We start from the raw sequence: 26,762 nt of genomic DNA on the forward strand, positions 1-26,762 counted from the left end.
ACACCAGCAGTCACGGCTTAATTCCGCTCTTGTAAAATGTAGGCGTATCAGATATCTTTTTTGGCGTAAATTATGCAAGAGTTTAATAATCGCGCGTCTTTAGAGTTCAATTTCTGATAGTTTCCAATTAGACTCGAAACTTAGTCTACAGGGATGCGTTTACAGCGAGATCCTCGATGAGGGTTTCGTAGAGGCATCTCTCGTTTCTTTAATAATGTCGGGGCACGGCTGCTTTGTCGGCCCCGTCCTTGGCGTGATATTACGGACATCCGTTTCGCGAAACTTTAATCTGCAACCCCAAAGAGGCAGCCCCGCGTCCGGCAGCTGGGTCGTTTATTCGCTCGATCTCGTGAGGGCCTGGTCGAGCGTGGCAACCTCGAGCGGCGATCCGTTTATCTTGAGCGCCGACAAATCTTCATCCTGTCGGGACTACTCCACTTTATTGGCAGGAAATCCTTTTCGCGCGTCACCCCGAACAGCAGCGACTCGACGATCCTCCGTCGATCGTGGCAGATATAGGGTGTCTCGCGTCAATCTCCGGAGGTCGCGCATCTCGGAACGTGTCGGAGACGGAAGACGACGGCTTAGGGGAAGCTTGCCACGAGATTCCACCGAAATTTTAACTTCTTGTTTCTCTCTTCTCTTTTTAATTTCGCGGAATGACATCGCGCAGCCCGGAGAGTAATCGAAATTCGAAATCGATAATCGCGGGGACTCTATTTCGGTTGGCGTCAGCCCGGCAACGAGAGAGACGAGGATTATAATTCGCGAGGCGAAGGATTATCGCTCGTGTAAAAAAGCAGGCGAGCTGTGCGCTCGCGATCCGGTTCCGTGAGGAGGAGAGTCCTCCTACATCACGCCGCGAGAAATTGCAGGAACACAGAACAGGCGTGGACGAGGCGCGTTGCCGAGTTCCTCCTCTCGCCGTGAGGAGAGTGCCCCATTACTCTGCGAGGACGTCGGAGCGTCGCGACGTAAAATAGCTCCCGTGTCCGCCATTCTTTTTACGGCTCGTTCGCGGGATGGTCTCGAAGCCGACTGTGCGTGTCCCACTTCGCTCGTCAGTGTTCCTCCCCATGGCTCCCTCGTGTCGTTTCTCCCTTTATTTCCTCCTTTGCGAAACGGCCTGTTGTCCATCCGGAACGAGGGATTAGACGTGTCGCTCGATCTCCCCAGCTCGGTCTTCCCCGTAAAAAAGTTACCGGCCCCGTAAAACTGGCCGGAAGTGACGTCTCCCACCCAGCGCGCCCATAAACGCCATAACATTGATAGGATTGCGATCCTGGCCTCTCGCATCTGCCGACGAAATACCGCACTTCAATCTGATTCTTCTCCCCTCTGCTTTTAGGTAAAATAAAATACTCGGAGAGGGTGTACGACGCGTGCATGGATGCCTTCGACTGTTTGCCGCTCGCCGCCCTCATGAACCAACAGTTCCTCTGCGTGCACGGCGGCCTGTCGCCGGAAATTCACAATCTAGAAGACATTCGCAAAGTAAGTAAACTCTCCACATGATCTCATCTCGCTTCGCTGCATGCTCCGTTTGTATCATTACTCTTTGGCGTAAAGTGCACGAAAATTCTGAGTAAACCTTCTGAAGAGTCGTTCAAGCAGCTCCATCAAAGAGAAGATTCTACCATGAAATCTTTCACATATATTGCACGATCTATTACATTCGCTGATAATCGCTGGTAATCGCGTTCCTTCCGCGCGTATTAGCGCAGGAAATTTCTTTTTCCCGTAATCATGCCGAGGCCAATCGTTCGATCGGCCGAGTGTCATTGGACTCTTCGGCGCTTCGCCGGAAGCGGACCAGGGAGCACCGACGTGCTGCCACCTGCTCTATCGATCCATCCACCTACGCCTTTTACCTTCCTGCGTTGCGTGCGGCACGCTGGGGGTGCGTGCACGCGCGGGGCCCGATCGCCCGCTCAACCCTTGCGCCACCCCGTTCGTCTCTCGATACCCTAACCGGCGACCGTATTACGTGCATTTAGCTTTCAGATGAACAATAAGATATTCCAGCCATATACGAGGGAACACTGACAAGGGAAGGTTTTTAGATGTTACACTCGGATTTCAACAATTTTTTGCATGCAGGTAGGGAGGTCCCCAAATAGAAGAAAAAAAATAAAAGTAGCGGCCCAAATGCATATTTGCGCGCTACGTGCGCAATTTTCGATGTTAGGTTAATTACTCAAAAATGCTATTTCCAATCGAATTCTTTACATTTTTTATTTCACCTAATGTACATTTATATTGCTTTAAATAATTTTGTGTGTGTGTGTGTGTGTGCGTGCGCGTATGTGCTTCTGTGTGCGTGTGTGTGTTTAGAAAATACGAGCGTCTAATGTAATCTCGTGCCGCGCGAGCACAGTGCGTATAAAAGGCCCATTGCTCAAAAATGGTATTTACATCGTAACTTTTTTAATTTTTTACTGCAACTGCCAATGCACACAATTTGGAATAATTGTACATTGCGCAAATCGTAGTTTGCTCTTTCTGCGTGATTTATTGTATGCGACTTTAAATAGATTTGATCAGAATCCATAACGAGGACATAAAAGATGTGGTCAAGGGAGGTTTTTAATTCTTTCAGTTTTAATTTTGGTTTTGATTTCTTTTTAAAGCGTTGTGCATTAGGTGAAATAAAAAATGTAAAGAATTCGATTGGAAATAGCATTTTTGAGTAATTAACCTAACATCGAAAATTGCGCACGTAGCGCGCAAATATGCATTTGGGCCGCTACTTTTATAATTTTTCTTCTATTTGGGGACCTCCCTACCTGCATGCAAACAATGTTTGAAATCCGAGTGTAACACCTAAAAACCTTTCCTTGTGAGTATAGCTGGATTGTAACGCGCGACACGCTTCGAAGTGTATTCCGTTCGTGGGCGATTCATCGTCGTATCATTTTAATTATACGTCGTTCTATTATAAGTTTTTTTTTTATTATTATCATCATGATACCGGCGAACGGGACTGTCGAGGATCGCTATACTTATGGCTGATGTAATTCAATAGTTACAGCGTTCCTATTATCGGAACGCTAATGTAGAGCCGCGTGATTATCGCGCGCGTTACAACATTGTAGATTCCACTCGCAAATAGATAAATAACAGGTTCTGTAATAGGGCATAACAGAAATAGCAGATAAACGCCACTTGTGCGGTAACCGTGCGTCCTCGCGCTCGTCGCGTGAATAAATGGTTTTATCCGCCGATTGTCCATCGTCATCGAAGCCGCAACGCATGGAAAATCGATCTCCGGGATTCGATCGATTTCTCGGACTCCCCGTGCACGAGGGTGAATTTGTAGGCCGACGTAACACGCTCCTTTGGCGGGCTCGCGGTTTAGGGTTGGTGAACGGAATTTTCGGGTGATATCTGTATCTTTTACGAGCTTCGAGTTCCTCGTCGACGCACTCAAAAGATGAAAGACGAGAGAGCGATAAAGCAGATTCACGTTTTGCCAGGCTCGTAAAAATTCGTGCTATTTTCATATCGAGTCGGCGGATCGTCCATCCGTGGAAAATCATTTTCACGACATTGCCTGGATTTCGTCTCGTTTCAGGGCGACTCATTTTTATCCCCGCGCAATCTTCTCGTAAAGATACACGCTCACGGAGATCGCGGTCGAAATCGAGGGGAACGGAGGCAGAGGTGCGTATAAAAGCGCGAATCTTGCCTGACGATCGCGAACGTCGGCGTTTTATAATATTATATCTCGGCGGAGCTAATTAGGGAAACTGTAATACGCGCGATTACGATGGCGCCGTAAATGATTAATTCTCGGTCGCTTCTTACAGTCCCGCGTTTAATCCTACGCGAGGGACCAAAGTACGAGCGTGTAATTTGTAATAAATACGCGTACACATGGATCGTGAAACCGCGCGAAGATTTTTATCACGCGGAAGTTGATGGAGGTCGGACTTGATTCCGCAAAGTAGATTATTACACGATCATTAACGTTTAATGTGCAACCGTTAATGTTTATCGTCGGCGGAAGGCTTTTAAGAGCCGGCTGTTAAATGTCGCTCGTGCCCACTACTTTGATGACACTCTGATGGGAATTTGTCAGCGGTAAACTGTGATCGCAATTCTCCGCGATTGCCTCATCAGCGAGATGAATTTCGAGACTCGTGTCTTATTTCCGAGCGGTTTTATCGCCGGCGTTTCACGACGTTTGATATGGAAATCGACAGTCCCGGTCGGATGATATCGCGAATCCTTTGAGAGCAAGAGCCCGTAAAACGTGACCGTGCGCGTGCTGCCGCTTAGAAATGCTCCCAGCAATTCCAGCTTTAACCCCTTTCCCGCTTCTTGCTATCCGGATAATCGTTCTGAATCTTTGATCGTGACTCGCACGCGTGAGGCGTCTCGTCGCACGCGAAAGACAGAGAGGGAAAACGAAAAGAGGATTACCTTCCTCTGAAGAAGAAAGTTCCTCTGCTGCCGTTTAATGGAGTATTAAGGCATTCAGCCGTTAAAGCTTTTTCGACGAGCTTTTCACAGTAAAACAAATGACAATATTAATGACAACCGCGATTCGCGAGCACCGCAAATATGCCGTTGGCGGTGCGCTGCAAAGTTGGCGACTGCAAAATTGCGTTGTCGGCAAAAGACAACGGCATTAAATCCTCGCGCAAAGGATGACGGGTTCGCGCAACCGAGGGAATGCTGCTTTATTGAAACGCGGTCCTCGCAAATCTCTCAACCGGGGCGAGTCCCTCCCTGCGCGGGTGCATCCTCCCGGAAACCGGCGAGCGAAATAGGAGAGCCGATTGTTAAAGGATCGTATCCGGGGGAAATCCGTCGTAGTGAGCGCCGAGAAATGATCGGCATTAATCTCGGAATCGCGGCAATGTCCGTAGATCTCTATTAAAGCCGTCCAATTTCGCGTCGGACATGCCGCATTAACTCCGCTTAATTTATCGAAAGGAGGGCGGGGGCGGGGTGTGGAACGAGGGGATAGGATCGTGCGGGTCGCGTGCATTTTATCGGCTGAAAACTTGCGATTTATGCGATCGTGTTCCGGGAGCCGCTATCGCGCCGCTATTAAGTTAATCGCCTTGCACGCTCGCATGCGCGTATGCACGTGTGCGTGCCACGGCGCGATTTAATAATAATAATAATAATAATAATAGTAACAATAACGATAGGGATTACTATAATAATAGTAATGATAACAATAACGGCGCGAATAAAAAGCCGGGTGAAGAGTTCTAGCTGCAGGCTTGCCAGGGCAATCTCGAAACGCATTGACCTGGCACGCGTTTCCTCCGGGCGCTTCGGATAAAAGGGGAAATTGAGAAAATCGTCTCCTTTTGAAGTCCCGGTGTCGGAAAAATTTTAATCTTTAACCAAAAGCGCGCGCTATCAACTACATTTACGTGAAGAGCGCGTTTACGTAATGTAACGCATTTGTGTGTGCCCTTCATACAAACTATCTATATTTATTTTACTTGCGGCAACAAGAGCACGCATTTGTGCTGCATAAAATAAATTCAGCAGTGATAAAATACGGAGGGGTTCTCTCGAACGTTGTGCAGCGCGATAAATATAATAACAAAAAGCACAGGTCGCGAACGGTAACTCATGTTATACTCGTGTCGCAAAGGCGACGTCATCTTTCACGTATTTCTGTTGTATTTTCTTTGGCAGCGCGGATCAATATCCGCGCCATGTATTTTCCGCTTTACCCCGCCGTTCTTACCCCGAAATTATAAAATGGTAAACCATCTTTATAGAAACCTGAAGCGCTGCATAATTTTTTGCGATTCACGATACCGAGCCGCGGCCAGCGGATATGTACGCTGAAGCTGTTCACGCATATACACACGCGCATACACAGATCGCGAGATACAAATCGTTCTACAAACTACGCTCTATAAATATTTAAAAGCTGATACGAGTAGTTGTTTGCTTGCGCGACGGAGAGTTTTCGCGATTCCGCTCGCTTCTCCGATAGCGACGTGAACGTGTCTCGTGACAGGCCTCGTAAAAACCGATCGAACGTGAGAGAGTAGCGTATCTGGCAATTAATAATCCCTCGAGGCATCCTCGCCCGCATCCATTTTTGTCGGGGAACAGTCGGCGCGAGATAGAAGTCGGGAAAGGCAAAGGGCGATCGCTTCCGGTTCCACGTCAGTCTGGCTCACGAAAAGACGGAATCGGTCTTTTAAAACCGAAACATACATTTATATCGGCGGATTCTACGGATTCCTTTCTTCTGAAATTTTAGTGGATTTATTCAAAGCAATTACCATAAATGAGGCAATTATCATAAATGTCACGAGCGATGTTATGAACAATAAAAACGAGTACCTATTGTTCTTATCTAACATTGACGTGCGGAACCATGGGCTTTATTATCTACGCTTTTCGATTAATTAGAGTAGTAGAGTCTACCGAATAATTTGTAAGTGTTCCGTGAGACAAAAACGACGTTGGAGGAGAGAAAGAGAGAGAGAGAGAGAGAAGAATCGCGTCTGCTCTTCCAGATTACGAGCTATTTCTCGAGGGAGATCACGCGATAGTTAACCCACTTTTTGCTCGTCCTCGTCCCACGTTCGCCCAGTTTCTTTTCCAGCGTGAACAATCGCGAAAAACCAGACTACAGATATAGCGAGTGCGCGCGCGCGTATGGAAGACAGAAAGAGAGAGAGAGTGAGGCGGAGGTAGGGTGGAAAACGTGTCGGAAAATCGAAGCGAAGCCGGAGAAATCTTAGCCGTTCTTTTCTCGATTCAGCATTTATCGCGATTTGCCCGTGCGATCTCGAGCGCGATCGCTTCTCTTCCGGTTTTTCAAGATCGGAGAATGATCGGAAGCCGATAATTGCGAGGACAAATGCAGGCTGCGATGCCAGCTAACGCCTTTCCCCGCGAGGAAATCCTTGATCCTCGGATGCGCGATCTCCCTAACGAAAGTTTGCGAGAGAGGAACGAGTCGGACAAATCCAAATTGCGTACCAGCCAGAGATAAGCTTGCGGTTTCTCTGACAATCATCCGGCAAGGAAAGTACCCGGTCAAAGGAAGCATTAGGATACCATCTTTCCACCGTGTGTTAAGAAGACACAAGTCACAAACACCCATTCAGGAATAGTCGATTGATGAAAAACGGACTTCCTCAAATCAAGCCGAAGACTGCAAAGGGAATTGCGTCGCGAACGATACCTCGGCAGATACTTCCGACGAAAGCCCGGGTGTCCACAGCTCTGACCTAGCGATATCGCACCCTGGTGATCGCGGTACTCGTGAGACTGAGGAAATAAGCGGGACAAAATTCTAGAACTTCGGAGCAGGGCGTAGTCGTATCGCATCGCGAAGAGAATCACAGAGGGAGAAGCCGAAGGCAACGGAAAATGCAACGACGTCAAAGCTCATCCGCGGAATGATAGTCCAGAAATAGTTAAATCTGGTGACGCGGCCAGGGACCAGATAGAAGAACAGCTGTAAAGAGAGCTCCAAGGGAGCTGAAGAAGTGGTTGAAAGAAGCGGACACCCTCCTCGCTTCATCTCGATTCGAACAAAGCCGGCGAGCATCAAAACGCCAAATTAATTTATGAGTTTATGATGCTCTTTCGGCTCTCTCTCTCTCTCTCTCTCTCACTCTGACATAGCAAACGAGCGGATATGGGGCACTATGCAATGCACAATGGACACTTCTCCTCTTTCCGTCATACATTATTCCGTCTGTCCCGGCGCGGTATGGAGGCATGTTTTGCGCGCCCGGTCGTCCGTACAGCGATATGAATACCAAATGGCGTCGCGGAACAACGCAACGGGGGTCTCCTCCCCTGTAATTCCTCTCTCCTCTGCTCTCGTATCTCCATCATACGGGGACGTATGCCCGCAAAAAGCCGAGCTCGCTAAGCCCTCGCGTTCTGGTCTGGCAGTGCCAGATGTATCTCGCAGTGCCGGGATCAACGTCTGGACGGACGAAGTTTTCTATAATCCGTAAGGCGATCGTGCTGCGGGATCGGGCTTGTTGGAGAACTTGCTGCTTTAATTATGCGTCATTAAAGTATTATCCTCCTCGTATTTGTTGTCTCTCTCTCTCTCTTTCTTTCTCTATCTTTCTCGCCTCTTTGTAACGCAGCTGCATCATTGACATTAGAATACATAGACGGAGCCTTCTCAGAGGGGAAGCTGATAAATGCGGTAAGGGGGGTAGTGCATGACTTCGGGTAATTCCGTGGTTAGCGGTTCGGTTATGTTCGGCGTTGCATGACAATTCCATCGGCATCAGCAATTCGCAATGAGATTTTTATGGAAATGTTTGAAGAACATTTATTTTTGACAAATCGCGAACGCTATTTTAATAATTTTATATATATGTATTAAATAATAAATGGGAATAAAAGTGTTTTTTGCTTTATGAAGCTAAACCGTATCTAGAATGTGTAAAAATTTGCAAAAAGAGAAACACTTTGAAAGGTAAATAGAGTTGAGAACTGTTGATCTAAATACGCATATATATAAAGAAATTCAATAGAATATAAAATACAATATAGAACACACATATTTGTAAATTTATTTATTTATTTATTATTTTTATTATTTTACAACTGTAAATATAACTATATAATAAAATAATTGGCGTCATACCTGTTTCATTATTATTTGATAATAATGTAAATCAAGTCAACAAACCATTTAGTTCGCTTTACTTACTCAATAAAATTACATATAATTTCTTATTAACATAACTATAACCTAATCTAGGTTTCAAATAATTTACTTACAAGTGGAATGAAAACTTTCTGTTTGCAACTTTTTCTTTTTCTAATTGTTCAGAATTTTTATTATTTATACGTTTATTGCAGCCAAATACACAAAACTCATGTCACTGATAGAAATCCAAAAGGTCATAATCACTTTAGATATCAATACAATAAGCACAAGCACAACATGTGAGCAGGAGCTCCGTCAACCGAACCATTAGCCGAACGTAACCGAATTCGACCAAAGTTCATGCAGTTCCCCCTTAACCGCGAATATCAGGCTCCCCCTCACCTTCTTCGATAGCTAAGGCTCCGTCTATGTATTCTAATATCAATGAGCTGCATAGATCGTGCTTGCTAATGTGGCGTAAAACGTTTCTCAGCGACAACAATCGGACGTGCAATAACAAAATAGCGGCTCTCCCTTTCGCGAAGTTGTAAAGAGAAAAGGGAGGAAACCTTATTCCAAAAACGTTGAACGCTCTCCAGCGCAGTGAGATGATCGCGACTGTTAATTATCTCAATTAATTAGCGCGATTAATTAATACCGTGTTCATGTCGGCTGCACGATTCGGCGCTCGTCGGACACTCGAGCGGATCGCATTAACGCATCATTCGCGTTTCTCTCCGGGCTTTTTGTCGCGGCCTGTCGCCTCTTGTCTTCGAAAATTCGGGAGCCAAAAGGGATACTCGCACGACATTTCCCGACCACGAGAAGTTTTTGTTCGATGCGCCATGACAAAGGCGGAGCGCGATCGGGCCAATTTCGCCGAGATTCTAAATGACGAGCCGCATTCGCGTCTCGCTATCAGCGAGGTGGTGAATATCATCCCGCATGACTAACGAGCGAAACTGTTACGCCGGCTGAGGAAACTTTCGCGGCTCCGTAATACGGTGATTATGCTCAAGTGCTCCAACTTGCGCCTGGAGAGACTGACGAGGCGCGCGCACGCACAATCACGCGTAATCACGTAATCGCATTATCGCGGGGATCCAGTCTCTTCTCCGCGTGGTTGACCTAAAAATCACGGCGGGTTTATGTTCCTTAATTCAGTCGCCGAACTGCGTGCTCCGAAATGAAACGCGCCCTTTCCCACGAGGAGGAGGCGGGGGAGACCAACCCCATCTCGAAGAGGGTGACGGTAGATTAGGGATTTTAGTCAATTAGAGTGCATTCAAGGCCGAGCTTTGCCGCGCGCGTAGATCCCTCTCCCAACGCCATGAAATCTCCGCCTCGTCGCGAGGCACGTTTAATTGCTGAAACGTCCACTTCTGATTACGGGAAATAACATTTTGCTCTCAACGAGATATTCGCTGCGGCAAGACACGCTGCGACGAATGTGTCTCCGCGGAAAAACCGTGTCACAGATGCGACGAGTGCAGCAGGATTAACGACTCTGGAGACGCGGAGCCCCGCGCGTATACAGCAACAAGAAACAAAAGGCCGCGAGCTGCTGTTAATGACTTTTTGCGCGCGATGCGTCGCACAGCTTTTACGTTCGACCTGTACCCATTTTTTTTCCTTTGTCCCTTCGGTTCCCGTCCATTTTCCCGTGCATTTCGCGTGCTCCCGGAGAACGCCAGCAGCGAAACGCGACCTCTCTTTCTTTCTCTCTTCCTCGCTCTCGTTAGACACGTTTAACTTTGATCTTTACATGTTTTTTCCCCAGATTATTATATAAATCGCAGATTACGCGGGCGGTGGGGGAGGGCGAGGGGGGAAGGCAAACGCGATTAAATACGCGTCATTGCGCGCGCGAGAGAGAGCCGCGAGCGGAGGAGGAAGAGCGGATTGAAAGGGATCTCCACGTGGAAACCGCGTAAAGGATATCGTTGAGAGAGATACACCTAGTGTAACAACACAAAGTGTGTCCGGGGTATCGATCGGCGGTGGCGACGGCGGCGGCATCGCGTCGCGAGAGAGAAATCGCACGATCTGACGCATTACCGAGCGTTTCCCTCTTGCGAAAGGTCGAGAGGGTGGCGGCGCCGGGGCCCGTAATCCACAGACGATGCATAATGTCTGTCAGGTCCAAAGGAAACATTCCATTAAGGAAATGAGCCGTGCTCCATGTTAAATTACGTTTGTTTCGTGCTGCGGAACGACGCCTCTCTCTCCCTCTTCCCATCTCTCTTTCTCTCTTCTCTCTCCTCGCTGTTATCTCTCCGCTGTTCCTTTTCTCATCTCGCGCGAGTACGCCCTTCGTGCTCGCTACGTGCGCCATTGCGACGCCCGCAATTTGGCATGAAACCATATTTTTAATTGATGCTTCCCTCAAATGAATTCCCCCGGCCATGATGACCAGGATCGAACAATTGTTCTCCCGGAGGAGAACAGAAATATCGCGCGCGATACGCTATTGTTCGGATCCTCGTGCTGAAAAATTAATTAACTGCAACAAGCGATGCGCCGATAACGTCGTCATGATGATGCGCACGTGTCTGACTGATTTTCGGTAATATCGACACATCTCGACATATTATTACATCCACTTTTCAGAGAAAATCGACTCGCTGCAGTCGTAAGGGCTGCGCCACGTCGCGTTTCGCGCAGACGAGCGCTCTTGAATAAATTGTCGAATTGAAGCGCGTGACGAAAAGCAAACGGGGGTGCACGAGAAATGCACAGTAATGGGAGGGCTCCATTGCGAACGATCGTAGACGCCGCGCCGCATGGGAGCACGATGGCAGACGTAAGGTGGTTTCACTTAATGCTGCTGCTGTCATTATCGCGCGCAAACTGCTCGTTATGTCATAATAAATGCCCGATGCGTGGCTCTATGTGTACGTCTGTACGTGTGTGTCTATCGGGGAAGCGGGTCGCGAACTAATGCGACCTATTCAACGTAATTACGCTACCTGTTATACGTGTCACCCTCGTTGTCAGCATCAAGATCACATCGCGCAGCGAACTTCGGTTTGCCTGATCGTGGAAGACGGAATCCGACGTGTTATCGAATAAGTCGATAGCATCGCCAGGGAAGGGTGGCGGGGATTTGCGTCGTTTCATTATACATTTAAGCTCGTTGCCAGAAGCAACGTTTGGCCTTACTGTTTATTGATTTCCGGGAGCTCTGCGAGCTATGCAAAATAATTTTATCCAAATTCACCGGGAAGTCAAGCTTGCTGGCTTTAATGGCGATGATCAGGAATGCAGGATGCAAGGAGAAAATCGAAGCGTCAATTTTTCTGTACATTTCACGGCGCGCTTGACGTCGAGCATTAATCGTTTTTCAGCCGGTTGCCAAGTAACGTGCACGTTTATTAAATATTCCATTAATGCTGCGATATTCATTTCATAATGCATGAGCACTGGCGTACCGCATTTGCAAGATACATTTTATTATACCTACATTGTCACATCGAGACGAGTTGCGTCAATACTACCGCGCGCGCTATTTATCACGACAAAATGTTTGGCGAATCAACGCCTCTCCCGGGGTCTAATCCATGCGTTTGGGATTACCCCCCACGCCGATCGCACACCAAGCCGGGTATTTTTTTACGCGGGGATAAACGCGCACGTGTGGTGATTCAAACAGCTTTTTTTTAAACAGAAACAAAAGAGCTCCACGATGCGCCGAGTCGCAACGAAATTGCAAAATCAAACGGAGAATCGATATTGATTGGCGGGAAATAAAAATAAAATTAATCCGCGCTTTAAGTGCGAAATTCTGATCGCGCGAGGGGGTGTCCGGGCGCGGGAATAAACAGAGTGTACAAATAAAACGCGAACGGGATCTCGATCTCTTCCTCAATCGTCCCAAATATTTTATCAGCGCTGATTGAACCGCGCACCGGAAGGAGAATGCGGAGGAAGAGTGAGTAATGACGTTTCGTTGCACGGGGTGCTACCCGCCCCTTTCGGATCATTCATATTCATGGAAGTCATTAACGGCGATTCCCGAAGGCGACTTACGGAACGGAACGAGATCACGCGGTGGATTTTCTCGGCGAGATTAGATCAACGAGACAAATATTTGAGGACTCTCTTCGCGGCGTCTGTCTTTGCGTGTTCCATCCCCGACTTCGATAACCACTCCGCTCGATAACTCGCTCCTCGGCGGAGCGAAACTTCGCCGTCCAAGTTTTCAAGCCTTTACATTGATTTGAGGCGAGTGGCTCGGGTCGGCGCGGGCCGAGAAATAAATCCGCGTCCGGATTTTGTGAATGCTTCATGACTCGGGAGTGACTTTCTGTCTGCCTGCGCCCGGTTTGTGTCCTCTGAATAAATAATCGATCGGCGAATGAAAAATCGAGACGAAGCGTACGAGGCAGCGTGCGTGGACCGAAAAGATGATGTTACATGAAAAAATAAGTTGAAAGTGTAGAATTAATGTACCTTCGCGTGACAAGGCTTGCTCGCCACTCCTCGCTCCCGGAATCGAGCAGCGATTCTCCCTTCTGCCGTTTACAACTTGAATCACTTTTTGTGACACGCAATGCGACATGAGTTTTTATTACACTGCGACTAAACTGTTCAACGTATCGTGATAACGACTATCGACGAATAAAAAAACCAGCGCTCTATTTATAAAAGTAAACTGGAAACTGGATTGAAGTCGTTGGGTAAACTATCTACAAACTAGAATGGATTTCGCTTTTCTAAATAAAATATTCCACTTGTGTTCATTTCCTGACGCCGTCGAAACAAATTCACCGATCCGCTCTCTGCGCCATGCAGTCGAAAATAATACATTTCGTATATTCCGACTTTTGTTCAACAATTTGCTAGATTGATGTTACACTGACAATGAGTGTTGGTTGTATGGAAAATTTACGTGCTGTAACGGATGATATTCTTCTCACACTTCGTGAATAAAATTGAAATTATATAAAATACGCGTCTAGCAGGATTGTCGCGATGAGATCTGTTGTCATTTAGCAACGTCAAATATCGGATTTCAGTGCTTAAACGGTTTAGTATTCAGCCAATAGACACTTAGAAATCCGCGACGAACATGGTGTCGTCAAGCCCGCTAGCCTAATTAATGCAATCCTGCAGACGATCCGGCTTACGTCACCTTGCTTGGTGCTGTCATAACACGTAAACTCACACCTACACAATCGTCGCCTTCGACACTGCATTGCATGCTGTATACACATCAACGCTGTCAAATCACTGTCACATTATCCCGCTAATAATTGAGTTTTGAGTCATCTAGGGGAGATGTCGCTCGTGGCGGACGATTAGCCGAGTCACTCACAATCAGTCCGCAAAAATCAGCATTTGTTATTCGCGTCGGGGAATTGTATAACTCTTGCAATTCAAGTAGTACTAATTCTAAATTCAGACCTTGATATATTTTTTAAATATTATGTCAACATGTCATTACGACGGCCGTAGAAATCGATTGTCAATTAAACCGAAACCGTCTCGATGCGGGCACGAATCAACGTGACCGAATAAAATTGTCGTAATTAGGCGAGACCAATTAAGATCACGTAACGGTAACGGGGCCAACTAGACTCCTGAATACGAGATCGTTCACGGTCTTTGACTGATCAGGTCACTGTAAGTTCGGTAAAGTAACGGTGACAATCGGCGAGCTCAAAGGAGCCAGCAGTTAATTTCCTTGAGCTAATTCGATCGATGTTGACTTGCTGTTTCAGTTGGACAGGTTCAAAGAGCCACCAGCGTTCGGACCGATGTGCGACCTCCTCTGGTCGGATCCCCTCGAGGACTTCGGCAACGAGAAGAACGCGGAACACTTCTCTCACAATAGCGTCAGGGGTTGTTCGTACTTTTACAGGTGAGCGCTGTACTTTGACGTTTTCTTCAGCGCGATCAACGTTTCAGTGGTACCGCTGAAGAGACACGTCATCGTTACTGTATGTGTCGGCCATCGACGACCAACGCGACGTGTCCCTGCGATGATAATGGCCGCATCGCAGTAGAGAAGAGAGGAAAAACAATCATTAACGCCAGCATCGCGCATCCACTCGGCGATGGCCGGGTCTCCTTCCTCTTTCTTCGCTTTTCATCGCGGAGATACGAGATGTGCTCGTGTAACATGTCGTCGCTCGGTTTTCGTTTTGCCCTTCCGCGCTTGCCGCCAACCGGCTAATTATCTCGCCGTTTGTCTCGAGCGAACCGCGCGAGCGGCAACAGGGAGCACCCTCGGAGACTCACCCTCGCGCGATCACTCAGCGTGAAACGAGATAACTTCGGCTGTCCATCCCTTCGCCGAGCTTCCCTGGGATCTTCGTCCGTCAGATCCACCCACGTGCGTCCCTTCCGCTCGACCCTCCGCACCGTCTCGTCTTTCGTCGGTCTATGGATACCAGTGCGTCCGATTCATCCCGCGCGAGAATTAATAACGGGCCACGTTACGTGACAGCATCAACCGCAGACGCGACACGGACCCCTCCCACGAAGCCGCTAATTATACGAATGGCCGTACTAATGAGCACCGAGATTCGTTAAGCGTCGACTGTCGCTCGCGCTCGTTCGTAACGTGCGTGTCCACGAGATGTAATAAATTGGGTTCCGGGAAGAGAGACGTTTCAATCCTGCGCAGCTCGAGATGATTCCCCGATAGAATCAATATCTAGAATTACGTCGCGGGAATTCCGTTCCGGCATACTTCCAGCACAATCAAGTCGTTCCTTCCTGACACGTGTGACACGAGCGATCGCGGTCATGACGAGATAATAGCAGCCGCTATGAAGACGTCTCCGGGCGCATGGTCGGTCTCTACCGCTAACTTCTCATTTTCGGTGCCCGAATTATCGTGTTTCGGCCGGGGGTTACGGTATATACGCGCATCAAGCTCCACGCGAACGCATAAATCACCCCTCGCGTCCGTGCGCGTCTTGTACGGGCTGCTCCGGTCGTAATCACTAGCGGCTCGTCTGACCATATTTCCATTCGTGCTACTCACCCCAAAGTACCATAAAGCCGAAGCCCTCCCCCCGGATTGTTTCCCCCTAATGACTCAGCTGGTTTTGCGTATTTTTTCCCCCTTTTATCGCGATGGGAGGAAACGCGCCGCGACAACCTCTGCGATTTTAACAAATCGTCTTATCGCCGTGCCGACGTATGCGTATCCAAGTTGAAACTCGTCGACCCAGGGGGTTGGTACGGGAAGGGGGAAGGGGCAACGGCGGTGAAGAGACCGCGATGTGGCGCGGGGGTGGTTTTCGAGAGATTTCACCTCGTCATTAATCTCTGTCGGCGCTATGAACGGGTCTTAATGGCCGCTAACGACCTTGCCGCGGCGCCGCGCAAACATTTCTCACGATTCTTGGCCGGGTCAGTTTATGGCCAGCGCGAAAAGGGTCATCTTGTCCGCATCTTTGGCGGCTTAATTTGTTTACGCGAAACCGCGCACCCGGTATCTGTCACTCAGTGTCCGGTTGACAGCGATGGATCGCTATCCGAAACCACACAAGTGTACAAAAGACTGGGACATCCAGCTCGCATTAACGGGAAACTTTGCAATTTTACAGGCGAAGTTCGAACGAAGTCCAAAAATAACGCGGAATGAGCAAACTTGAACGTTCTACGTGCTAACGGCCGTACAAATTTCCGGAATCGCATTAGCAAAAGTTCCTGGCTGGTCGTTTCTCGCGTTCTCGACAAATTGGGATTGATTGTCTGCCGGCCGTGACCAATTGTTTTCGATACGAGTGCCAAACGGAGTGCGCACCATAACGTGGTCCGAGATGCAATCCAGAGCGATTTGGAAGTGCGCACGTTTCTCCCGAACAAATTCTCCCATTTCAAAAATCGCTCTATAGATTTGTGTGAAACTTGTATATTTCATAAAAAATTTGCCGCAGAATTAACGAAATAGCAGCGTTCTGTCGGATTAAAACTTTGAGGCTGAGCCCTTTACATAAGCGTGACAATTTTCGTGCGACTCATTAATCCGTGCTGAAACGTAGGAAATGCTAAACGCACACGTTTACGTGACGAATGCCAAATAAATTCAATAATATAGACGGAGATAAATGCCATCTTTATACTAGAAAAATCTTTCGTAGTAATTATCTCGCAGTAATTATCAGCCGTCGCGAATTTCCGAATTTCAAGCGGCCGATCACATTTGCTTGCAGTTACGCGGCGTGCTGCGACTTTCTGCAGAACAACAATTTGCTCAGCATCATAAGGGCACACGAGGCTCAAGACGCCGGATATCGTATGTATCGAAAGTCTCAGACGACGGGCTTCCCATCGCTTATCACCATCTTCAGCGCGCCCAACTATCTCGACGTGTACAACAACAAGGTAAGTGCCCATTGTCCATCCACGTGAATCACGCCGTTGTCGCGTGATTACTTGGACATTAATTAGACAACGTCGATGTGAATATCGGCGATCAATGCGCTGTATTGTCCGACATGCGGCTTGGCAATCGCTGATGCGCGATCGTAAACCTTTTCGATCCTCGTGCCCACAGGCGGCGGTTTTGAAGTACGAGAACAACGTGATGAACATCAGGCAGTTCAATTGCTCGCCGCACCCGTACTGGCTGCCCAATTTCATGGACGTTTTCACATGGTCCCTGCCGTTCGTCGGCGAAAAGGGTAAGTCGTGAGAGACCGACAAAGCCCATCTCGCTTCTCTGAAAGATTATGATGGTCCCGAGCAATGTATCTTCTTTACAATGAGTTCTGATTAATGACCACGCGCCCTAATTCGTCGGAAGGAATATTGAGAAAATAGCTAAAATGTCTGGAAGTATTAATATAAATTAATATAAAGTCAATATAAAATGCATCATAATAATTCATCTGTTAAATGTAGTTAATTTTTTGGACGCGCCCTAATTCATCGTAAGGAATATTGAGAAAATAGCTGAAATGTCTGGAAGTATTAATATAAATTGATATAAAGTCAATATAAAAGGCATCGTAATAATTCATATGTTAAATGCAGTAATGTTGTTTGGACGCGAGAAGAACTATCGATCTTGCGTGAAAATTTCAAGACGAACGAGCTGCTGATTCTATAACGAGAACTGTCGATTGAGAAATGTTTCGTTCTATATTATATTCTATAGGTGATTTCTCGCTTTGCCTTTCAGTCACAGAAATGTTGGTGAACGTGCTGAACATTTGCTCGGACGACGAGCTGATGAGCGACGGCGATGACGCGCTCGAGGAAGGTAATGTCCATCATTTGACCCACATTCTGTCCACCTTAATTCGTACACCATTATTTTGCAGACATCTTAAACGAAATCGGCACTCTGACTGGTCGCTCTTATGTCGCGATCAGAGCCTGGAATTCTTTTTTCCATCTCGTTCGTTTGCTCCGTGATTTTTTCTTAACGTGTCTGATTCTGCGTTTTACTTCTCTAATAATGAGAGCCACGTTGGAGTTACGTTGGAGATACGAGAAACGAGAATCGCATCATCGTGTTTGACTGAAGCGTTTAACGTTGAACGCGCGACGAAAATGCTTTTTTCTCTCTCATCACAGCCATTTTGAAGAAATAAGAAAATGATTTATTTCGTTCAAAGCCGCGTGACCGAGTAACCGCCGAAACGATTGCAAAAGCGGGCTGTAATTCTTGCTGAAGCGTACGAGACTCCTCAAGCTCTGATCCTCGGCAATTCATGACAGTTCCGAGTTGCACTCTAATAACGGCGAAGAATGAGACACATTTCAACTTGATCCGTCACTACGAGGACAGCCGGATAAGGCGAGCGCGATAAGATGGGACAAGATCTCGCCAATATCTGAAATCTTTACAAGCTCCGACATACGATCTAAGAGCGGCCACGTCACTTTCGTGCACCGGGAGAATGCGCGGATTCATCCCTCATGTCCTGCCGCGTGCCGAACGACAGAAAAGAGTCGGAGAGACGATTTAACGATGAAAAATGAATCGGGATCCACTCGAGGGATCCGTTTTGTGAATCGTTGCATTCTCCTTTGAAAAGGAAGATCGATCGTGCACGTGCGCGGCGGATTGGCTGCTGGCTAACGGTGAATTTCGCGGGGAACCGCGCGCGCCTATCATCCTCCCGCGGTTAATCGAAATCGGTCGCATTCGTGCCGAATGCGCTTTTGATTTTTCACTTGACCATTTTTAATTGCAATTTCGTTTAAGTTTACGACGTGACCGAAAAAGCTCCAACGAGTTTTGCATTCGCGTTGCGCGTGAAAAAAAAAACGTTCGCGCACGTGCACGATCTCGGGGTCCAGTCGCAATTCACTCTTCAATCGGAAACAACGACAGCACAAATGTGAATTTTCTACGTGTTCCATGTATTTTCCGTACACATATTTTCCCTCTTTCGAATCACACATCGATTCCGCCGACGCTCGCGTACCTCTCTCGTTGAAATCTATCATTATCGAGCGGAAGCTGAAAGAAAGCAGGAAATGCCATCCCGACTTCCGCGATTTCCCCCAAGTATACGCCACGCCGCAGAAAAGTAGCCGATCTGCAAAATATTCTATCACTTTCCCCCGTTCCCCTCGCCCTCCGCCCCCACGATTCTATCGTTCTTGAAACTTCCAGAGACAAATCTTGAATTCTCTCTTTCTGTTTGCATTTTCACTCGCTGCACGGACAGATGGTAAGAAACGCCGCTCGATTCTTCTAGACGTCACACAATTAAGAGCTTCATTGATTATCATTAATTTTTAGCGATTTCATAGTAGTTTCTCGATGTTGAGTTTCTCTTCCTCTCTTTCTCTCTCTTTCTCTCTTTCTGTATCTTTCTCTTTCTCCATTTTTATATTTATTTTCTTCTTTATTATATGTATCATATATACGATTTTTTGCCGCGGCCTCGTGTTTCATCTTTCGCGGGAGAAGAACGTACGTACGTCTAAGATTTCTTTTTTCTTCTTTATCTTCCGTTCTCTACATACGTGTGTATATCTACACACGTGTTTGTACATATTTGTATAATTTATGTACATTTGCCATTTTTCTGTATGTTCCTTTCTTTCTTTCTTCATGTTTCTTTCTCTTTATCTGTAATCATCCGGTTTCACGGTACTTGCGATTTCTCGCATCAGAATACGAGGTATCATTATTTTTTTCTTACATATCTCTCTCTCTCTCTCTCTCTTTCTCACTCTTTCTCCGTATCTGCTCTTTTTGGCACTCTTTTTCACTCCCCGATCATGTATGTACATGCATATGTGTAATACATATTCGACGTGTCTCGACGGCACATAGCCTGCGTTTTTACATCTTCACTTGGTAGATTTTGATTTTCTGCATCATTTTATTCATAGCATTCTCTCACCCCGTCTCCATACATTTGTTCAAGATGGCACGAACTCCTTGCCTGTTTCTCAAAAAAAGCACGTATATTTATTATGTTCCGCGAAGGTCTCGGGCTCTCTACGAGACGCTCAAGATACTCCTCGTTAAAGATGCTCACGTTGATGTTTTGTAACTAATAGTCAAGAAAAGACACCGTCCACCGTTTGCCATCTTGCGCATTACGCATTCTTGATTCACGCATGCATCGCATCGATCGGGTTGAGATTAAGATGACGCCAGATTATCACCCGGCCTCGTCTTAATTAATAATATTTTCTCGATGTTACCTCGAGAATATCTCTAGATCGATCTCATTTGTCCACACCGTTCACTCCGATCGAACTCTACTGTCCGAGTTCCATAGTCAGTTTCAATTTCTTTCACGTGTCATGTCCATCCCGCCCCTGCGCTGGCCTATTTTTTTACTATTTCTTTTTCTTTCTCGTACATTTTTCTCACATGTGTATGTATAGTTCTCTTTCCCCCCTTGTCGCCGGGATAAAACTATCGTGTGTAATAATTCACTCTGTTGACATATGGAAAGCTAAAAATGGGATCAAGACCACTTCCGGGTACCGGCGGATGGAGCTTCGTGATGGTGACCGCGTGACGACCGCAAAAATTATTTTCCTCTCAACCCGTCCGTCATGCTCCGAATGGATCGTATATCGGTCGAGTTATCCAAGATATCTGATTGCGGCGTGGACTATGGAATTTTATATCTATTCGATTCGTTGTACACGCGTGCTCGAAGAAGTATGGACACGCTAAAACGCTAATTCGTTGGTGCGATCCGCGACACGTCGACAGGTCAGATCGATATGCACATCTCCGCGGATATTCATTCCGCTCAAGCGGATGGTCACGGGGTCCAGGAGTACCTCCATCCACCGGTCAAGCCCCCGAAAGAAAGACGAGCCGCCTTCCCGGTTCACCCCTTCTCTACTTCCCAACCCCGTCCGATTCACCCTCGAAACCGTCTCGTGGAGAACGCGCTCGCGAGAACGTCCCTCGTCCGGTTGTTGCGGCTAGGTTGCTTTGATCGAAGAAAAAAAAGGAAAAAAGGAAAGAAAAGAGTTCAAGCAGAGACCCGGTGTTTCGATCAATAAGACACTCTCGACCCTTGCCTTTCTCCTCCCTTCGCTCCTTCTTTCTCACTCTCTCTCTCTCTCTCTCTCTCTGTTTTTCTTTCTCTCTCTTTCTCTCTTTTTCTCTCTTCCTTATCCACCTACCTCTCTGGTTTCGTCTCCTTGAATTATCGTGAGAGATATATACGCGCCACCAACACACCTCGAACCCTTGGTCCCTGCCCAACCAACCCTCTCGCCGCCACTGCCCCTACGACCCTGCCCGCCCGCCCGCCCCCTCTTCGAAGTTGCACTGACTGTCTTTTATCGTACTCCTTCTTTATTATATTTGTATCAATCACACTGGCCTTGGACTCCTCCTATCTCGGCACGACACTATGCTACTACTACCTCTACTACTTCTACTACTACTTCTACTACTACCACTCAAAACTCCGATCGTTCGGCATACCGCAACCCCCGTAAAGTCGCAGCCAAAGTCGTTGTCCAAAAAAAGAATGGTAAGTCCCCGTGAGAGCCGACGACTTACTCTCTTTCTCTCTCTTTCTCTCTCACTCTCTCTCTTGAAGAGCCAAGATTTTTTCTTTTTCGTGCGTGCCAAGAGTAACCCGACGAGATTTTTCTTGACGGTTTTTTTTTGTCTTTTGTATTAAGATATATTTGTGATATATATCTTTAACTCTACTCTCTTTAGTTCTGCCAGTGTTCTGTCTTGCGTTTCGGTTTTCTCTTTTCTTTTCGTTCTCTTTTCGTTCCTTCTTTTTTCATCGCGCGGATGCGCTCCGTGACGCGTTCTGCTGGTTCGTACACGTTAATATTACGTAGACGCAGCTTTTTATGTGTGCTTTTTGCTACACGTCACTGATGAGCACGGAAATACAATGCAGTTCCGTGTAATATCATAATTGGCGCAATAATGATAATCTTATCAACTTCGATTTGCTTTTCATCTGGAGTTAATATCGGTCCAATTAGCTTTCCGCTACGCAACTCTCAAATTGCCGTCCGTGTACCGTCTATACACCGTGATCGATACCCGTTATAACGAATAAGTTTAATCCAACGGCAATAATTTCGATCCCACCCGCATGAGAGCGGGTGAAAGCCCTATCTGCATTTTCTCTCCATTGTTCGTATGGCAAGTGCTCTTAGCTGGATTAAACGTTCACCGATGAAGAAAATGTACGAATTAAAGCTGCCGAAAGTACGGACACGATCATACCAGTAGAACGACGTCGACGACGAACGGATCCCACGCGAGGTGTTTATTTCCGTTTGTTGAGTTGATTTCTCTCTTCGTTCCTGTATAACTGTCTGTCTGTATACTTGCATAATTTCTTTTCTTCTATCTTCGTCATCATCTTCTACTTCCTTTAATCGTGCTGTATAACCGTTCTCGGACTTTGGATTGAGCTAACATTACATAATTGTCCATCAATCGCCAGCGAACACACCGTTAACTCTCGCCGTTTTTCACTTGCCTTCCGTTCCCTTTCCGTTTCACACCGATTTGTTGCGTTACACATTGCCGCCTTCGTACCATGTATACTCTTCGTTGTCTACGCACACGCTGAATTAATATGATGATCTCACTGCCCCCTCCTCCCGCCCTCTCTTATTCGCCCAATCTCTCTCTCTCTCTCTCTCTCTCTCTCTCTTATGCTCTCTCTTTCTTTTTTTCTCTCTCTCATCCTCTTTTCCTCTCTTCATTTCGTCGTCTCCGTTAAGCTTCTCCTGCCTTTCTTGCGCTTTTCGTTGACGATCGAACACGCCAACGTTGTTCAATGATTCGTGTACATGACACCGAACATCCCTCAACGGAGAGTCGCCGGACTCGAGGGGTATCGTTGGTAATTTAACGAAGAAGCGGATACGTCCAGGAAGCGAAGGATACCGCAGGAGACGCGCGATGACTTCTCCAAGTCTGAGGGTTGGCTCGCCTCCCTCGGCGTGTACCAGCGCGCGCATACCCCAATCCGAAATAATGCCACGCAAATGTGCACACAACGGAAAATACGATCATGCTTCTACATGGAGGGCCGTCGTGGGATCGTTCCGACGTCTCCAGTAACGGGCAGATCCACGTGAATTTATATGCTCGCCTCGAGAAGAGGGGCCTTCATAAAGCTCGCCGGATTAGTCGGGAAAGTTCAGTGACTATGCACATCCCATTCGACCGTTCACTCTCCTCTCTGTCTCTCTCTCGCACTCTATTTCTGTCTCTTTCTCTCTGTCTCCCGTCTGTTTCTACCCTCAACCCTCCCGGCACCCTCGCTCTCGCGCTTTCTCTCTCTCTTTCTCTCTAGCTTTCTCTTTTTCTCTCCCCGTTCTGGGATCCAGCGACGAATTTCCGCATTGCATTCGTTATGGCGTTCGCGACACGGTTTTACGACTTCGAAACCGCTTCCTCCCTTCCTCTCCATCCCCTCTTCCTCCCTTCTACCCCAGAGCAGCACCCAAAACAACCCCCACTTCGTTTGAGTTTCGCTCGTTTGACTTGAGTTCGGTTTATTTGCGCGCTTTACGATGCAGCGTGAGATATCTTGCTCTTGTGTGCGCGTGTGTGTGTTGCGTGTGTGCGCGCGCTTGCCAGTTCTGTTAACAACGTCCAGCGAGAGAACGCTGAGAACGTTCGACTAACAACGCTTCCGGTTTTACGAGCGCGACCGGCTGTGCCCGGACCTCGTTCGATACGTCCACGAGATTCCTCCTTGCTGGACCGACATCGCCGAGAGCGATCCACCTCTGTGATCTCGGCCCCATCGATCGCGCGTTTCACTGGAAACGCCCACTCCGAACGCGTTATCCGTATGATGTTGTTCTCAGTATACATAGAACGTTATTCGAATCTGCTCCTATTAATATCCAGTGGTATTTTAAGGTGACATTCGTATGTTGCATAATCCGAGCTTGATCCGTCGTTCTTCTCTTGAAGCTGTTCGTTGCGAGAAGCACGCCGGTTTGTGTGTCTCGTAGATAGCTGGAGAGATAATATAAGTCTTCTTTGCTTCCTCCCTTTTTTGGGTAATAAAGTTCACTGAAATACAATGAAATTAAAAGAATATTTCTCGTATGAGAGTGACGAAAAAATGATAAAAATTACTAGAAGCATAAAGTCTGACATAGGAAATGCAAGGCGAAACTGCTTGTGATAACTCTTTCGGTCTTCGTGTTTTCTCCAAGATTAATGAACTGGAGTACCTAATGATCATCGTATCGAGAGACATGAAAGACGACCTTCTTAGAAAGCTCTCCATCAGCACGAAGGCTTCCGAAGCTCTTCGACTCGTAAACTGATCGCGGGGGAATCGTATCGGGGAAAAGTTAATGTTTCTGCGTTCAGGTCTCGCGCGCGCACGTTGCTGTCGAAAGTCGTATTTAATTAACTGACAGGAGAGAGAGGCTAGATTCTCTCTAGCAAGTAATTTCCAGGTGTAGTTGGAAGATCTGCGCCCGCTGGCAAAGCAGACCGGATGTGCCGGATGCCCGCGTCGTTCTTCGCGTGTCCCTCTTCTGCGACGCTCCTCCAGCGAAATCCGCAGCGAAAGAGGCTTTCGGTAGCTCCGGAACCGCCCGGGAACGTATGCCCGATCGATAGAACGCACCGAGTTCCGTGAGATAACGAGGGAAGGCCACGGAGCATCGATCAACCAGCCGGCCCTGCTTTCGTGAGCGCGGTTCCATCGGCATCTCACCCTCTCTCTTCTCTTGTACACCCTGCTTCGAGTCAGTCGTTCATCCCTATGCTGCTGGCTGTAAGGCTGCCGGAAACGCGGAATGCGCACGTGGACGTAATCACAGCTCGCAAATCGCGAGGAAAATTGCAATTTCGTGCTCCCAGTCTCTTTCACCCCCGCCAGCGGTCAGAATTAAGGATATTATTGTCGCGGATGCAGATCCAGCGGATGTGGAATCGGACGAGCGCTCAATGGTGAATCCGATTTCGCTGCTGTAGATTCCGCTCGATTGATCGAGTTCGAGGATTTTCGCGACAGCCACTGCATCGCGAATGTTTATTTTCTTGGGAGTCGAAGAGCAAGAATCGAAAAGGGACGACCAATCGGCTTTTCCGAACGACGGAAAGCCACTATTCGACAACTGCATTGAGCGCAGCGAGCTACGCGACGTTACTCGTCGCGGATTTGCGCGGACGGGTTTACGCAACACGGACAACGGTTTGTTGTGCAGACGTGTCCCATTGTCGGGGTATCCGTTACGTTTCTCGATGTCGGATATCCCTCCGGGAAGCTTCGGGATACCCTCCAGAAGAAAGAAGCGACGTTCGGCTGTAACGACTTTGGTCGCAGAACACAAAAAGGAAAGCACTACGAATTTCCGCACGAGACCATTTTTCACCTTTTCAGATGAAGGAGCGCGCACATTTCCGTTTTCTTATACATATTCTTTCCCTCCCCTCTCTCTTCGGTTTTTCGCGCAGGGTAATCTCGCGACCTTTCACCTCGTTACCGCGAACAGTCTCTGAAATTTCGTTGCGCTCGAAATCTGATGAATCTGATGAAACAAATCGCTCAAACTCGTTGAATTAATTGTTAATATGTAATCGATCCATGAAACTGTTAAGTAAAATTCCAAAGTGCATCTGGTACGCTTAGCTTGACAGATGTTTTTTTTTTTGTTAAAAGATGATGTCTCGTTTGTCTGAATTTCACCTCATTTGCACTAGTTATATACGTTTTTCCAGAGAATTTAGAATTTAAATTAAAATTTTTCACTGTTTTTTCTCTGTGATTGAAAAAGTTAATGTAATGGTCTAGAACACGTGTGTGCGCGTGAGTTGATGTTAATTTTAACGACGATAAAATCGCGTTATGTCTTCAGAGTTTTAATTGGAATTTCGAATCCTTCTCTTTAATTGTCCGGTATTCTCATCACGTGTCGCGCGTTTCGATAGAAGTGAGAAAACCTCTCCCCTCTGTACGTTATTTTATTTTTATCTTCCATCGAAAAGTCTTTAATAAGCAAGCTATTCAACCGCAATATTTCTCCCGGCCTGTCTTTATCTCGTGATAGTTGCGCCTTGCGATATGGTCGTCGTCGTCGTCGTCGTTTTAGTCTGCTTTTCTCGTCCTTTCCTCGCCACCCAATGCTCTCTCAACACGAACACGACCTCAAGAAAAATATCAAGAGACGTGCTGCGCGTTCACGCCAATGCACGACGCACCATCTCGGGTGTTCAAAGCTGCCGGACACACTTTTCCACTTCACGAAAAAGTCACTTCGTTGGCTGACATACGACGCATTAATTTTTCTCTCTCTCTCTCTCTTTTTCCTACGTACATTTATTATATTCTCTCTAACCTTCTCTCTTTCTCATCCTTTTTACACACTCCAATTCTATCGCCATCATTCTCTTTCACTCTGTTTCTTTCGATTTTTTTTCCTCTGTCTTTCTATCCTTCGATCTGCTCGTTTATTATCGTCTTTATGCTTAAGTTACCCCTTTGAATTACGTTGATTATGTGTATCCTTTGTTTAATTCGGTTTCCGCCAGCCGCCGAAATATATTTCTGAATTACCAGTCTTTTTTTGCGCATGCTAGTATATACTTAGTCTACTAGCGATAACCAAGCGAACTAGTATCTAATACCTGCGCGGATCGCGAGAGGGTCGCACTTGCCAGTCCGCCAATCGATTATACAATATAATAAATGCAATAATGAATGTGGTACCACGTTCGACGGTGGCTGGC

At 47.1% G+C, this 26,762-nt stretch overlaps 1 protein-coding gene across 13 annotated transcripts in view; it reads left to right on the forward strand.

Annotated features, from left to right (window-relative positions):
• The window catches only part of LOC105281324 (serine/threonine-protein phosphatase 2B catalytic subunit 2), a 111,508-nt gene that overhangs the window by 75,429 nt on the left and 9,317 nt on the right, over positions 1-26,762 (forward strand). For 4 of the 13 annotated variants that reach the window (XM_026968607.1, XM_011342449.3, XM_020032304.2 and 1 more), the window contains exons 5-11: positions 1,349-1,494; positions 14,341-14,480; positions 16,789-16,960; positions 17,133-17,259; positions 17,760-17,840; positions 19,261-19,263; positions 21,520-21,552. In XM_026968607.1, coding sequence (XP_026824408.1) covers positions 1,349-1,494; positions 14,341-14,480; positions 16,789-16,960; positions 17,133-17,259; positions 17,760-17,840; positions 19,261-19,263; positions 21,520-21,552 — 702 coding nt within the window. The remainder of the gene's footprint in view (positions 1-1,348; positions 1,495-14,340; positions 14,481-16,788; positions 16,961-17,132; positions 17,260-17,759; positions 17,841-19,260; positions 19,264-21,519; positions 21,553-26,762) is intronic. The other 9 variants (XM_026968608.1, XM_011342450.3, XM_020032305.2 and 6 more) reach the window with 3 other exon arrangements.

This window comes from Ooceraea biroi, chromosome 3, assembly GCF_003672135.1.
Source record: "Ooceraea biroi isolate clonal line C1 chromosome 3, Obir_v5.4, whole genome shotgun sequence".
In the NCBI taxonomy this organism is placed as follows: Eukaryota; Metazoa; Arthropoda; class Insecta; order Hymenoptera; family Formicidae; genus Ooceraea; species Ooceraea biroi.